Source organism: Grammomys surdaster, unplaced genomic scaffold, assembly GCF_004785775.1.
Source record: "Grammomys surdaster isolate TR1022 unplaced genomic scaffold, NIH_TR_1.0 212, whole genome shotgun sequence".
Lineage (NCBI taxonomy): Eukaryota > Metazoa > Chordata > Mammalia > Rodentia > Muridae > Grammomys > Grammomys surdaster.
The window spans coordinates 5,581,002-5,593,831 of record NW_021604657.1 but is presented as its reverse complement, the minus strand read 5'-3'; the positions used below and the strand labels follow the sequence as shown (position 1 = coordinate 5,593,831).

Genomic DNA, 12,830 nt, shown 5'->3' with positions numbered 1-12,830 from the left:
TGTGTGTGTGTGTGTGTGTGTGTGTGTGTGTGTGTGTGTGTGTGTGTTGTATGTGTGATGAGGTTGGAGCACAGGTGCCATGCCATGCATATGGAAGATAGTAGACTACTTTGTGAACTCAGTGTTAACATTCCTTCTAGGCTCCGCCCCACAGTTACCTAGCAATACCGAGGTATGTCTGGCTTACTATAAAAGGGGATGCCCCCCCTCCAGTTTTCTTATCCTCTTACTCTCTGCTCCTTCTCTCCCTGACCACTTTCTCCCTCCCTTTCCGACCTCTCTCCACAGTTCCTGGCTGGCCTCTTCCCTCTCTGTCCCCTCTCTCTCTCTCTCTCTCTCTCTCTCTCTCCTCCCTTCCTTACTCCCCTTTCTATGTCCTAAATAAACTCTATTCCATACTATACCCATTGTATGCCTGGTACCTCAGGGGGAAGGGAAGCCTCAGCATGGGCCTGCACCATACCTGGTTCTATCAAACATATGTTTGGCCCTTTCTCTTTTTATAAAACACAACACTCAGTCTCTCATTTTACCTTTATGTGGGTTCTGGGAATTTAACTCTGGTCTTCAGGCTTATACAGAAAGTACTTTCTTCTCCTGAACCATCTTGCCAGACCTTGAAAGACTTTTCTCCCGTGTAGCCATTTAGTTTTTTTCTTCACTTCATTCCTTTCTTATGTTTATTGTTTGTGTTCCTCAAAACTCATTATCATTTCCATAACCATAAACTTGTAAATATTTTACTGTGTTTTTATTGTTTGTAGAATAGTTAGTGATATGTCTCCAATTTCATGTCCAATATTAGTAATTATTGTCATTTTGCTTTGTTTTATTTCATTTTTTTGTCACTATGGGCAGTAATTTACCAATTTCATGTATCTATTCCACAAGATAACTTTCCTAACATTTTTAGGTCACTGGTTTTGTGTAATTTGGTCTTTTTTGTAAATTAATCTCCCAGATGTTTAAAAGTGATATCATTTTATTTCAATTGAAAATATATTTGAATTTCTTTATGACTTCCTCTTTATTGAGTGGATTGTTTGTAGTTAAGGTGAATTAACATCCAAATATTTGATGAGGGTTTTTTTTTTCTCCACATAGCTCTCTTACTCTTCACATGTCTTACTCCAGTGTGACCAGAAAACCTATTTTGTATTTTATGTTGTTTGTTATGGTGTATTTTGTTCTGAGAAGGTTGTAACCTGCTGAGTGTGTCCTGTGTGTTGTGAAAATAATATATTGCTGATGATCCATTCTACAAATATAAACTAGATTAATCATATTAATTAAAGTCATGCTGCTAGTATGAAAGTGTGTGTGTGTGTGTCTGTCTGTGTGTGTGTGTGTGTGTGTGTGTAGAAGCAAGAGATGGATGTCAACTGTTTTCCCCTATCACTTTCTTTGTATTTTGAGACAGAGTCTCTGCACCTTGAATTTACCACACTAGCTAGACAGCAAACTCTGCCCATCCTCCTGTCTCTGCCTCCCTGGTGCTAGAATTAAAGTTCTACACTCTGGACACCTTGCCTTTTTTTTTTTTTTTTTTAATGTATAGTGTTCTCCTGCATGTATGCCTGCAGGCCAAAAGAGGGCACCAGATCTCATTATAGATGGTTATAACCACCATGTGGTTGCTGGGAATTGAACTCAGGATCTCTGGAAAAGCAGCCAGTGCTCTTAACTACTGAGCCATCTCTCCAGCCTCAACACCTGGATTTTGATGTGGTTGCTAGAAATACAAACTCGGGACCTTGTACTGGAAAGCACTTTACTACCTACACGACCACTCTAGTTCAAGTTTAAGATGCTCAATTCCTTTTGTTTGTTTGCTGTCTTCTGAACAAGAATGCAGTATTGATGTACAGAAATTTTACTGGGGATTTTTTGATTGAATGAGACAGGATCTAACTATGTAACTGTTTTACTTGCTGTTTCTATTACTGTGATGAAACATCGTGACTAAAAAGTAAGTTAGGGAAGCGTAGGTTTATTCAGCATCACTTCCACAGCACTGTTTATCACTGAGAGAAGTCAGGAAAGGAACTCAAACAGGGCAGGATCCTGGAGGCAGAAGCTGATCCAGAGATCATGGAGGAGTACTGCTTATTCAGCCTGCTTTCCCATAGAACCAGGAACATCAGCCCAGGAATGGGACCACCCATAATAGGCTGGGCCCTGCCCCGTCAATGACTAATTAAGGAATACCAAATGGATCTTATGGAGGCATTTTATCAAGTGAGTTTCTCTCCTTTCAGATAACTCTAGCTTGTGTCAAGTTGACATAAGGCTAGTCAACTTGACACACAAGCACAAACATCACGATTAAGCCATGAACCTTTTTTCCTTGTCTCTAAGATCTCACATTAAAATTATAAGTAACATTAAAAGTCCCACAGTCTTTATGAATTCAAACACATTAAAATTTCAATCGATTTGAAATAGCCAATCTCGTTTAACATCCAAAGTCTTAAAATTCAAAGTTTCTCAGCTGTGGGCTCCAGTAAAATAAAAAAATAAATAAATAATTTCTTTCTTTAAGAGGAAAGATCCAGGACATAGTCACAATCTGAACATGCAAAACCAAACTCCAACAGTTGCCCAAATGAGCATAAAAGAATGCCCAGTGTCTAGGATCCACTTGAGATTTTCTGGGCTTCTCCAAAAGGTTTGGATCACTTGTCCAGCTCTGTCCTCTGCAGCACAAACAGCTTGAGTTCTAGGCCCAGCTGGCTTTACTTCACTGCTGTTGCTGTTCTTCTTGCCCAGTCCATGGTACTGGTTTCTCCAAAACATTGGTGTCTTCTACTATAACTGGGCTAACCTTTCCCTATTAGGTTTTATTCATGGCGCCAAGCCTCAGCTTCTTACAATGACCCTTTCAGTCTTGGGCCTTTGACTACCACTGAGGCTTCACTTTTACCAGTGACCTCTCCTGGCCTCTCCAATGCCAAGTCTTAGCTGCTCTTCATGACCCCTTCATACTTTCAAAACCAGTACTACCTTTGTGGTGACTCTTAGACTACAAAGTTCTGCTTCCACCACAAGGTACAATATCAGAGCCACCTCTGTAACACAGCTAGTATGTGATGACTTTCAGGAAACACTTTCCAGAAGATTTTGCCTCAAAAATGTCAGTCTTTCCTTAATCACTGCTAAATTCTAAGTTCCAGAAGACCAGTATCAAGTATCCCAGCAAAGCAAAGATTTCATGCTAGTAGTTCTGGGATCTTGTTAATCACAGCTGATTCTTCAGGCCGAGCTAATTAGAACCACAGGATCTTAAATCAAAATAGCAAATGGCTCTGATAGAGTCTTTAAACTTCCCTCTGAAATTCCATAGTCGAGGCCTCCATCCTCTATAATGCTCCTTTTTTTAAGGTTTTCTTAATTGATTTTATATCCCAATCACAGCCCCCCTCCATTGCCTCATTCTAGTCTTACCCTTACACCCTTACAACTCTCCCATTTCCCACAACCCTTCTCTTTAGAGAAGAAGGAACCCCCCTTGGGTACCATCCCACTCTGGGACAACTAGTCCCAGCAGGACTCAGCATATTCTCTCCCACTAAGGCCCAACCAGGCAGTCCAGGAATCCAAGGACAGGGAACAGAGATTGAACAGGGAACAGCCCCTCTTCCACTTGTTAGGGGTACCACATGAAGACCAAGCTACACATTTGCTACAAATGTGGAGGCCTAGACCCAGACCCTACATACACCCTGGTTGGTGGCCCAGTCATTGTGAGTCCACTGGGCCCCAGGTTAGTTGACTCTGAAGGTCTTATGGTGTTGTTGACCCCTCCCACAACTCTTGCTTGCTCAATTCTATCTTCCACAAGATTATCCAAGTTCTTCCTGATGTTTGGTCTTAGGTCTCTGCACCTGCCTCCTTCTGCTGCTGGATGAGGCCTTTCAGGAATCAGTTATGCTAAGGTCCTATCTGCAAGTACCACAGAGTATCATTAATAGTGTCAGGGATTGGCTCTCACACACGGGATGAGTCTCAAGTTGGTGCAGTCATTGGTCGGCTGTTCCCTCAGTTGTCTGCTCTCTTTATCCCTGCTCATCTTGTAGGTAAGACAGATTTTGTGTTGAAGCCTTTGTGAGTGATTTGAACTTGAGAATGTTACCATGAAATCAGGTAACCAAAAGCCAGAAAGACACATGTGGTATGTACTTACTTATAAGTGGGCATTAGCCATAAAGTGCAAGATAACCATGCTACAGTCTATAGACCCAAAGAAACTGGGTAATAAGGAGGTCCCAAAAGAGTATGCATGAATCTCCTTCATAAGGGGAAACTTAATGATCATCAGAGGTGGATGGAAAGAAGGAACTGGGTAGGAGAGGGTGTGAGGAGGGGAAAAGCGATGATGATCAGGTATGGGGATGGGGGTGAGATATGGATGAGAGTGGGAATGGACACAGGTCAGGGGCATCTCTGGGATTAGCTGCAAACCTGCGACAGAGGAGGATACTATGATGGAGGAGGATAAGGGGAGTCTATGGGAATGAGCCTATCTGAGATTCTTACCAGAGGGAGATAGAGACTAAAGTGGCCACCTCTTGTAACCAGGCAGGACTTCCAGAGGAGGAAGGGGGCATCAATATACCCACAAAACACTCTGTGCTGTTCTTATCATTCTTACCTTCCAAGTTCCGACAGAACATCCTACTAAACTCTCAATGTTAAATGACTTTCCTAGCCCAAAGTTCTAAGATCTTTCCACAGTTCTCCCCAAAACATGGTCAGGTACCAACTTGTCTTAGGTATTTTTGTTGTTTCTTTGTTTGTTTGTTTAGTTGGCTTGTTGGTTAGTTGGGTTTTGTTGTTATTATTGTTGCTTTGTTTTGTTTGGGTTCTTTGTTGTTTTTTGTTTGTTTGCTTCGATGAAAGACCATGACCAAAAACAAGTTGGGGAGGAATGGGTTTATTCACCTTACACACCCATATTACTGTTCATCTTCAAAGGAACAAGAACTGAACAAGAACTCAAACAGGGTAGATCTTGGACACAAGAGCTGATAAAGGTCATGGAGTGGTGCTGCTTACCAGCTTGCTTCCCCTGTCTTGCTTAAGCTGCTTTCTTATAAAACCCATGACCACCAGCCCAGGGTTGGCACTAACCACAATAGACTGGGCCCTCAGTCATCAGTCACTAATTAAGAAAATGTCTACAGCTGGATTTACAGGGACATTTCCTCAATGTAGGCTCCCTTCTCTCAGATAATTTTTATTTGTGTTAAGTTGTATCAAGCTGACAAGTAGCCAGCATGGTAACTAAGGCTTTCCTTGAGCGCTGTGATGGTTTGTATATGCTTGGCCCAGCCAGTAGCACTATTAGGAGGTGTAGTCTTGTTGGAGTAGATGTGTCACTGTGGGCGTGGGCTTTAATACCCTCATCCTAGCTGCATGGAAGTCAGTATTCTCCTAACGGCCTTCAGATGAAGATGTAGAACCCTCAGCTCCACCAGCACCATGACTGCCTGAATGCTGCCATGCTCCCATGTTTCTTGATGAAAATAGACTGAACCTCTGAACCTGTAAGGCATCCCCAGTTAAATGTTCTTGTAAGAGTTACCTTGGTCATAGTGTCTGTTCACAGCAGTAAAATCCTAAGACAAGCTCACTACCTCTTGACTGAGTTTTCAGATGGTGGGATTACAAGTGAGTTCCACCACACCTGGCAGTTTTGATCTGTTTTGTATATTTTGAATCCCACATATTTAGGATAATTGTATATATGCTTCATCATATGTCAACTCCTGTTTCTCATACTATGCCTGTCTGATATTCATATATCCCTGATTTTTAGAATAGTGATATATGTGTTGTATATTTTTCTGTACTTTTACCTTCAACCAGCCATGTCTTTCTATTTATCTTGATTGTATATTTAATCATGTGTATACCCCCATGCACACATACTATAAATAAACATGGTTTTAAAATGGGCCAGTGATGTGGCTTAGAGAATAAAGAGTGCTTGCTTGTCACCAAGCCTGATGATTTGAGTTCCATCTTATCCAGAGAAAATATAAATCATGGAATCTATTTCCAGGCAAAACCTCACTCAGGCAGAGAAGACAGTAAGCAGTATGTTCATAGTACACTAAGTTTTCAAGCAGTATTTCCACAAGCGTTTCCTTGAGAAGACTAATTCTATGGAACAAATGTCGGACAGCATGTCAATGGCTGTGTGCACATAAAAGGAGTATAAAATAGTTACTCATGGATGTAAGCATAAAACAGTGGTAAAGACTAGAATAGCATAAAAGAAGCAAATATTATGTCTTAATGTAGAAGCTATAAAGCTATTAAGACTTATAGCTTTAAGACAGGGCTGGACTCAGGCCAAACAAATAACTAGGTAGACAAAGTAACAGTAATTTCAAAGGTAAAATGTGCAGCCAACCAACAATGGGGTAAAATGGTGGTTTTGGTGATCAACTGAAGTGCACCTCCCAGATATCGGTAATAGTTTATGCCTATTGTCCTAGCTTTCTATTTATAGAACATTCTTTCACACTTAAAATATCTTTGTCTGGATGATAAATGATGTGGTTATCCTAGATTTATTCCAGGCATGCAAGGAATGGTTATATATCAGGAACTATCTTCACATAAATTCGTACTGTCAGCCCAGAATCACTGTTTGTCAGTCAACATCTTATGGATTTTAAGGTCATATAAGACCCTGTTTTGTTTTGTTTTGTTTTGTTTTGTTTTGTTTTGTTTTGTTTTGTTTTGTTAGTAATCACTTCTCTTTGCTCACCCATGCACAGCTGACACTTATGTTTTCTTTTCCAGGGTCCTCTTAAAGGCTTTCTGGAAGATTTAGGGAAACTGCAGAAAAAATTCTATGCCAAAGACGAACGATTGCTTTGTCCCATCAGGACCTACTTGGTTACAGCTCGGAGTGCAGCGAGTTCAGGTGCCCGTGTGCTGAAGACCCTTCGCCGATGGGGTCTAGAGATAGATGAAGCTCTTTTCCTGGCTGGAGCCCCTAAAGGTCCCATCTTAGTGAAGATTCGGCCCCACATCTTCTTTGATGACCAAATGTTCCACATCGAATCAGCACAGAAATTTGGTACCATCACGGCCCATGTGCCTTATGGCATTGCTCAAAAACGCAACTAGGGATGGGGAGGAAAAATAAACAGTCTGGTATTACAATTGTCACGAGTTCTGTATGTCTAGAGTAACTAGGTCTTTCTGAGAATTTAACCACCAGACTTAGCTTGTTGTTTTTCTTTGTCTTTTGGAAAATATTTTGAACTGTCAAGCTATGGTCAAGCAAGATACTTTTCTATAAGCTAGGGATGTTGGATCTCATTGTACCTATCTGTGTAAGTTGTAATGGTTCCTCTGTAGACAAGTTTGGAACTTTGATACTTAAGTTTTTCACAAGAAGCTTAATTAATTTCCAAAAAGTATTGCTCATTTTTTAATGTTAGCTGAATGAATCTCTATGCAGCATCACTTAGAAAAGGTATAAGTACATTCAAGAACACTAATGATAACTGGGGCTGTGTCCTTCGTTAACTCTGTGTGGCAAGCATTTTACCAAATCAAAATGAGAAATGTCATTTTGTCTGCAGGCATATACCAATTTTAACACTGTCCACTTCTAAATACATCTGCTGGTGCTTTCATGTGTAGTTCCTAAGACGAACAATATGTCAAGTCAGCCTCAAGGGGAAAACTACATATCCCAGCAAGCCCCGCGGGCACTAACCCAGGACAGCAGGCGGCGCCCCAGAGTCCTTCGCGTGTAGGTGGCCCCCCAGCACTCCGGAACCTGTACGTTAGATCCCTTGCACCCGGCCCGGAAGGCTATGGCAGTGGCTAGTGTGGCCGCAGCGCTCCTGGCCGCACTCAGCGGGGCGCTGTGGCTGGCGGCCCGACGGTTCTCTGGGTCAAGAGGCCAGCGGCGGCAGGGAGGTGGGGACAAGGGCCTCATGCACGGGAAGACAGTGCTGATCACCGGAGCAAACAGCGGCCTGGGCCGTGCTACCGCCGCGGAGCTGCTACGCCTGGGGGCGCGGGTCATCATGGGATGTCGGGACCGCGCTCGAGCAGAGGAGGCGGCGGGTCAGCTCAGGCAGGAGCTCGGTCAGGCTGGGGGTCCCGGGCCCGACGCCACCGATGGCCAGCTGGTCGTTAAGGAGCTGGACCTCGCCTCGCTGAGCTCAGTGCGAGCCTTCTGCCAAGAACTGCTACAGGTGTGGGTCTAAGGGAGCCCAGCCACCCTCGGGGAGGGGCCTCTGAGGCCTGATGTGACCTTGAGAGTGGCCGACCATGTAGGAAAGACCTGCTTGCCTGGGACCCGGCTAGGAGGAGGGGCAGATCTGAGAAGGAATTCCTGGGAGGTCCTCTGAAGTGAATAAATAAGCCAGTGTCTGAACATTTCGTTTTGTTAGGCAAGGACAGTCCAGGAATCACCAGCTGATCTTTGAATTGTTTTCCCCTGTCAGAAGTGAAATGTGTGCCAAATCTTATGGTGTCACTAAAGGACTTAGAACACCGCAGGAGAAAAGCTAGCCAAGAACTCTGATTAGACCCTTCATAAAAGGTTTCTTTCTGTTTTTCTTTCTCATTTCCATTTCCTGATTTTGTTTGTTTTTTGTTTTGTCCTGCTGAAGTAGGAGGAGGTGTCACTTGCTGACTGACACCCTGCATCATCCCTAAACTTGGAATCCCATTAATTGCCTGAAAAGGGACAGGAATAAAAATAATTTAATGCTTAGCTTTATGGAAGGTTTAATATATGCCAGAGGATGTGCTAAGGACATTTTTAATATCTTTGGCTGTTGTCAGATCTTGACTAACTCTTTTAAAGCAAGGAGTAATATCTCTACTTCATAATAGGAAACTGAGGCATAGGAAGCATAAGTAACTTAACTTATCTGTCTTCAGACTCCTTGCTTTAATCTCCGACTCTATTCCTGGTGCTTGAAAGCTGAAGTGTGTGATTTCCTTGGGTATACAGTAAATATTCTACTGAAGTAGAAAGTCTGGCTAAGATAACTTGCCAGAGGTATATCTAAAGTCAGGACACAGGAGGGTGCTTGTCTCTTTTGGAATTTCTTGAATCTAAAGCAGAAGTTCTAAATTTTTTTTTTCTTTTCCATGATGTACTTAGACCAAAAGAAATATCTGTAAGTTCATTTGTTAACATCTAGATATTTAACTCTTATAGTTATTATTAGTGGATCTGTATGCATGTTGGACACTGTAGTAACTTTTCCACCATCTAAGTCGGATGAACACAGCCGTCCTCATTCTTGTTCAACATAGACATTTTTTTTGTTGTTGTTTTTAGCCTTTCACTTGCATTCAAGACAGTAGCTGTTAATAACTGATAAAAGCACAGCTGTACAAAGAAACCATCTCATCAAAAGAGAGACCATATTGAACCACTTGGAGCTGGTAGTTATTGAAATAACAAGTAGAGTATCATTCTTCCCCTCAAAGCTTATGACATTGTCCACCATACTCCTGTTGTGTTTTGGGGCATGGTATTGTTTATTAAGAGCCTGTAGATAGAGAAGTTGGTATTTTGTTTTGTTGTTAGCATTTCATTTGCATGTAGCAGATCAAGTAACAATGAGTCTCTGGGAGATTTTGAAAGCATAGGAAGCAAGTGTTCCTGTCTCACTGATGTGTAAATAGGATTGGGCATGCTCATTCCTGATATCATTGTTGCTTTGGTATCTTGGGGTAGAACCAATAAAAAAGTGAGAATACAAAGAGATACCTAAATAGTGTTGTCGTAAGTATTTACATTCATGTTTGGCTCTGAAGTTCAGTGTTTATAATTAGAAAAAAAAAAGGAATAGAAGTTTTGACATTCTACTGTTTGGTATTCTTGGAATTTATGCTATTTATCTTCTAGAATTTAAGAAATAGAAAATGATAAAGTCTTAAACCCAGCAAAGAATGATAGCTCAGAAATGATTAATTCTCGACACCTTCCCAGAGGATTAGTGAAGATGAACACTCCTTTTTTGCCATATCTGTGAACTCATGCCTTCTTTTTGAAGTGACTGTTGGAAAACTTGAAATCTTTTCAACAGGTCAGAATGAGAAAGTTAACCTGACAGGTAGCCTTTGATAACAGTTGTAAAATCTAACACATTTTTCTTTCACTTACACTTGGCAAAAAAACATTAAAAGTTGGAATTTGACCTGAAATTAATTTAATGATAGGTCATCACCATTACTTTACACCTGAAACACGTTGTACATTTGTTTTCCTCTATCATCAGGAGTGACAGGGGAGCCAGGAAGGAGCCAAGGGAAAACAAATTCTATAAGGAAGGAAAAGGCTGTCTGTGAGAACAGTACGATGTAGGATTTTAATTTTGGAAGATGTGGAGGTATATGATCAAAGCACTAAGCTGACTATATAGGTCCTGAAATGTGGGAACTCCTTGATCCTTAGGGAAGAATAAACAGTTCTAGAATCACAGAGAAGATTAATGGTATCTGTTAATGCTCTCTGGCTTCCTGTACTATTGTGACACTTGAGTAACAGTCCCTGTTGTCAGTAATATTTTCTTCTGATTAACCACTCAATGACTGTATTAACTTTTTTTTATCTTGATACAGTCACAATTTTCTCTAGTCTAAAGTTTGCACCTATGACTTTCTCTTTGTACCAGTTTTAGGGACATGCACTTAGTTATTCTGTCTCTATGTTGACCTTTTACCCTTAACAGAATTACTGATTAAAGCATCTTTATTTACTACTGATGGTGATACCAGTAAGATGGGAGTCACAATACCAGCCCTCTGCTGGATATGTTTGCCCTGCTTATGCTCTCAAGTTCTGTTTTAAACACCCCAGTTGGAATGCCAGACTAGGTTACAATTGTGAGAATGGACTTTGGAATCTAAGAATTTCATCTTCAGGCTGAATATGACATGCCTCTTAGGAGCTTGTTGACACTGAGCAAGTCACCTCGGTTTACCTTGAACTTATAGAATATTATTGGAAGTAGATATGGTTATCCAAGAAAGGGACCAAGTAAGCCCTATTAATCATGCAACATCATCTCTTTAAAAGTATATTTTTTCATATTGCAAGTCTTTTAAGTTTATCATAGGGACATATAAGTTTGATATGATAATACCAAACTTAACATGGTAACACCAAAATTGATATTTTTCTAGTTCATCTGAAATTAAGGGAAGACATGGAATCCTAGAATTCTATCATCCCCAAATTTGCTATATTTGTTTTTTAAGAAAGACCTTGATAATTAACATGATAACATCTGAGTGAAATGTGAAACTATACATACTCATAATTACTAAGTTGCAAAAAGCATGACAGTGCTTCAAGTAGTTCCCAGATATACCCACTAAAACTTAAGATTAGCTTTAGTCTCAAAATCTTGTTCTTGTTACTAAAACATACATGAATAAAAGATATGAAAAATGTGTGTTCATAATTCTACATTCTTTTCCTGATTTCAAAGGAGGAGCCCAGGCTAGACGTCCTGATCAATAATGCAGGGATTTTCCAGTGCCCATATATGAAGACTGAAGATGGGTTTGAGATGCAGTTTGGAGTGAACCATCTTGGCCACTTCCTACTCACCAATCTTCTCCTTGGACTCCTCAAAAGTTCAGCTCCCAGCAGGATTATAGTTGTTTCTTCCAAACTTTATAAATATGGAGACATCAACTTTGAAGACTTGAACAGTGAACAAAACTATGATAAAAGGTTCTGTTATAGTCGAAGCAAATTGGCTAACATTCTTTTCACGAGAGAACTAGCCCGTCGCTTAGAAGGAACAAATGTGACTGTCAATGTGCTGCATCCTGGTATTGTGCGAACAAACCTGGGGAGGCATATACACATCCCACTGCTGGCAAGACCACTTTTCAATTTGGTATCCTGGGCTTTTTTCAAAACTCCATTAGAAGGTGCCCAGACCTCCATCTACTTAGCCTCTTCACCTGATGTAGAAGGTGTGTCAGGAAGGTACTTTGGTGATTGTAAGGAGGAAGAACTCTTGCCCAAAGCTATGGATGAGTCAGTGGCAAGAAAACTGTGGGATATCAGTGAAGTGATGGTTGGCATTCTAAAATAGGCGTAAAGATAACAGAACTATTTATAAGATGCTCCATTACACCAGTGGTCAGGAATGGCATGTTGTGAGCATGTGCTACTTGAGAGGAGTCTTGCAGCAATCCTGCTGAGAGGTGCACATGGGTCTTTGAAGGACACTGCTACTGTTTAGGGCCAATACAAAGTTATAAATATGGATCATAACTAGAATGCAACAATTCTGTTTTATTAAATATAATTAGGCAATTATAACTGTTAAAGATACTGGTAAATTAAAAGACATCTTAAGAGGGTTTTCAAAAATTTTGAGTTTCATGGCAAAAATGTTCAGAATTTTTCCTACAGTGCTTGTTTAGTGGAAATGCTATGCCTAATGTGTGCACATAAATCATCACTTGGAATAAACATTTAATGTAGGTTTTTTCAGTGTGCATTTGTTTAAAAGCAGCTGAATGTAGTCCTGTAGTATTTCCTCATTAACCATTCTTGGTCTTGCTATATCAGGTTCTTCCTGTCACATTTTGCACACTGCTCTGTTTCCAAACCTGCAATCTATGACCTGGGGTCTGACACACAATCCTGTGATGATTTTCCAGTTTTCATTTTGGTTTGTTGTTTTCCAGCTGTAGAATTATTCAAAGAATTCAAACATAATGTTGAGGATATAAATATAGCAGTACTGTAGGGCTGGAATCCTCCAAAGGGGCATTATAGTATGTTACAGTTGATAAATCATCCTTACTTA

The 12,830-nt window shown here is 40.7% G+C and overlaps 2 protein-coding genes across 4 annotated transcripts in view; both read left to right on the top strand.

The window, feature by feature from the left end:
• Nt5c1b (5'-nucleotidase, cytosolic IB) overlaps nt 1-7,179 on the top strand; it is a 22,147-nt gene extending 14,968 nt beyond the window's left edge. The window contains exon 9 of one of the 3 annotated variants that reach the window (XM_028772210.1): nt 6,814-7,179. In XM_028772210.1, coding sequence (XP_028628043.1) covers nt 6,814-7,143 — 330 coding nt within the window. In that variant the 3' untranslated portion in view covers nt 7,144-7,179. The remainder of the gene's footprint in view (nt 1-6,813) is intronic. The other 2 variants (XM_028772208.1, XM_028772209.1) reach the window with 2 other exon arrangements.
• A 608-nt stretch (nt 7,180-7,787) lies between these two features.
• Nucleotides 7,788-12,511, top strand: Rdh14 (retinol dehydrogenase 14). Its single transcript, XM_028772211.1, has 2 exons — nt 7,788-8,228; nt 11,490-12,511. The coding sequence occupies exons 1-2, from the start codon at nt 7,842-7,844 to the stop codon at nt 12,105-12,107; spliced, it is 1,005 nt and encodes a 334-aa protein (XP_028628044.1). The 5' UTR covers nt 7,788-7,841; the 3' UTR covers nt 12,108-12,511.
• Nucleotides 12,512-12,830: the final 319 nt, after the last annotated feature.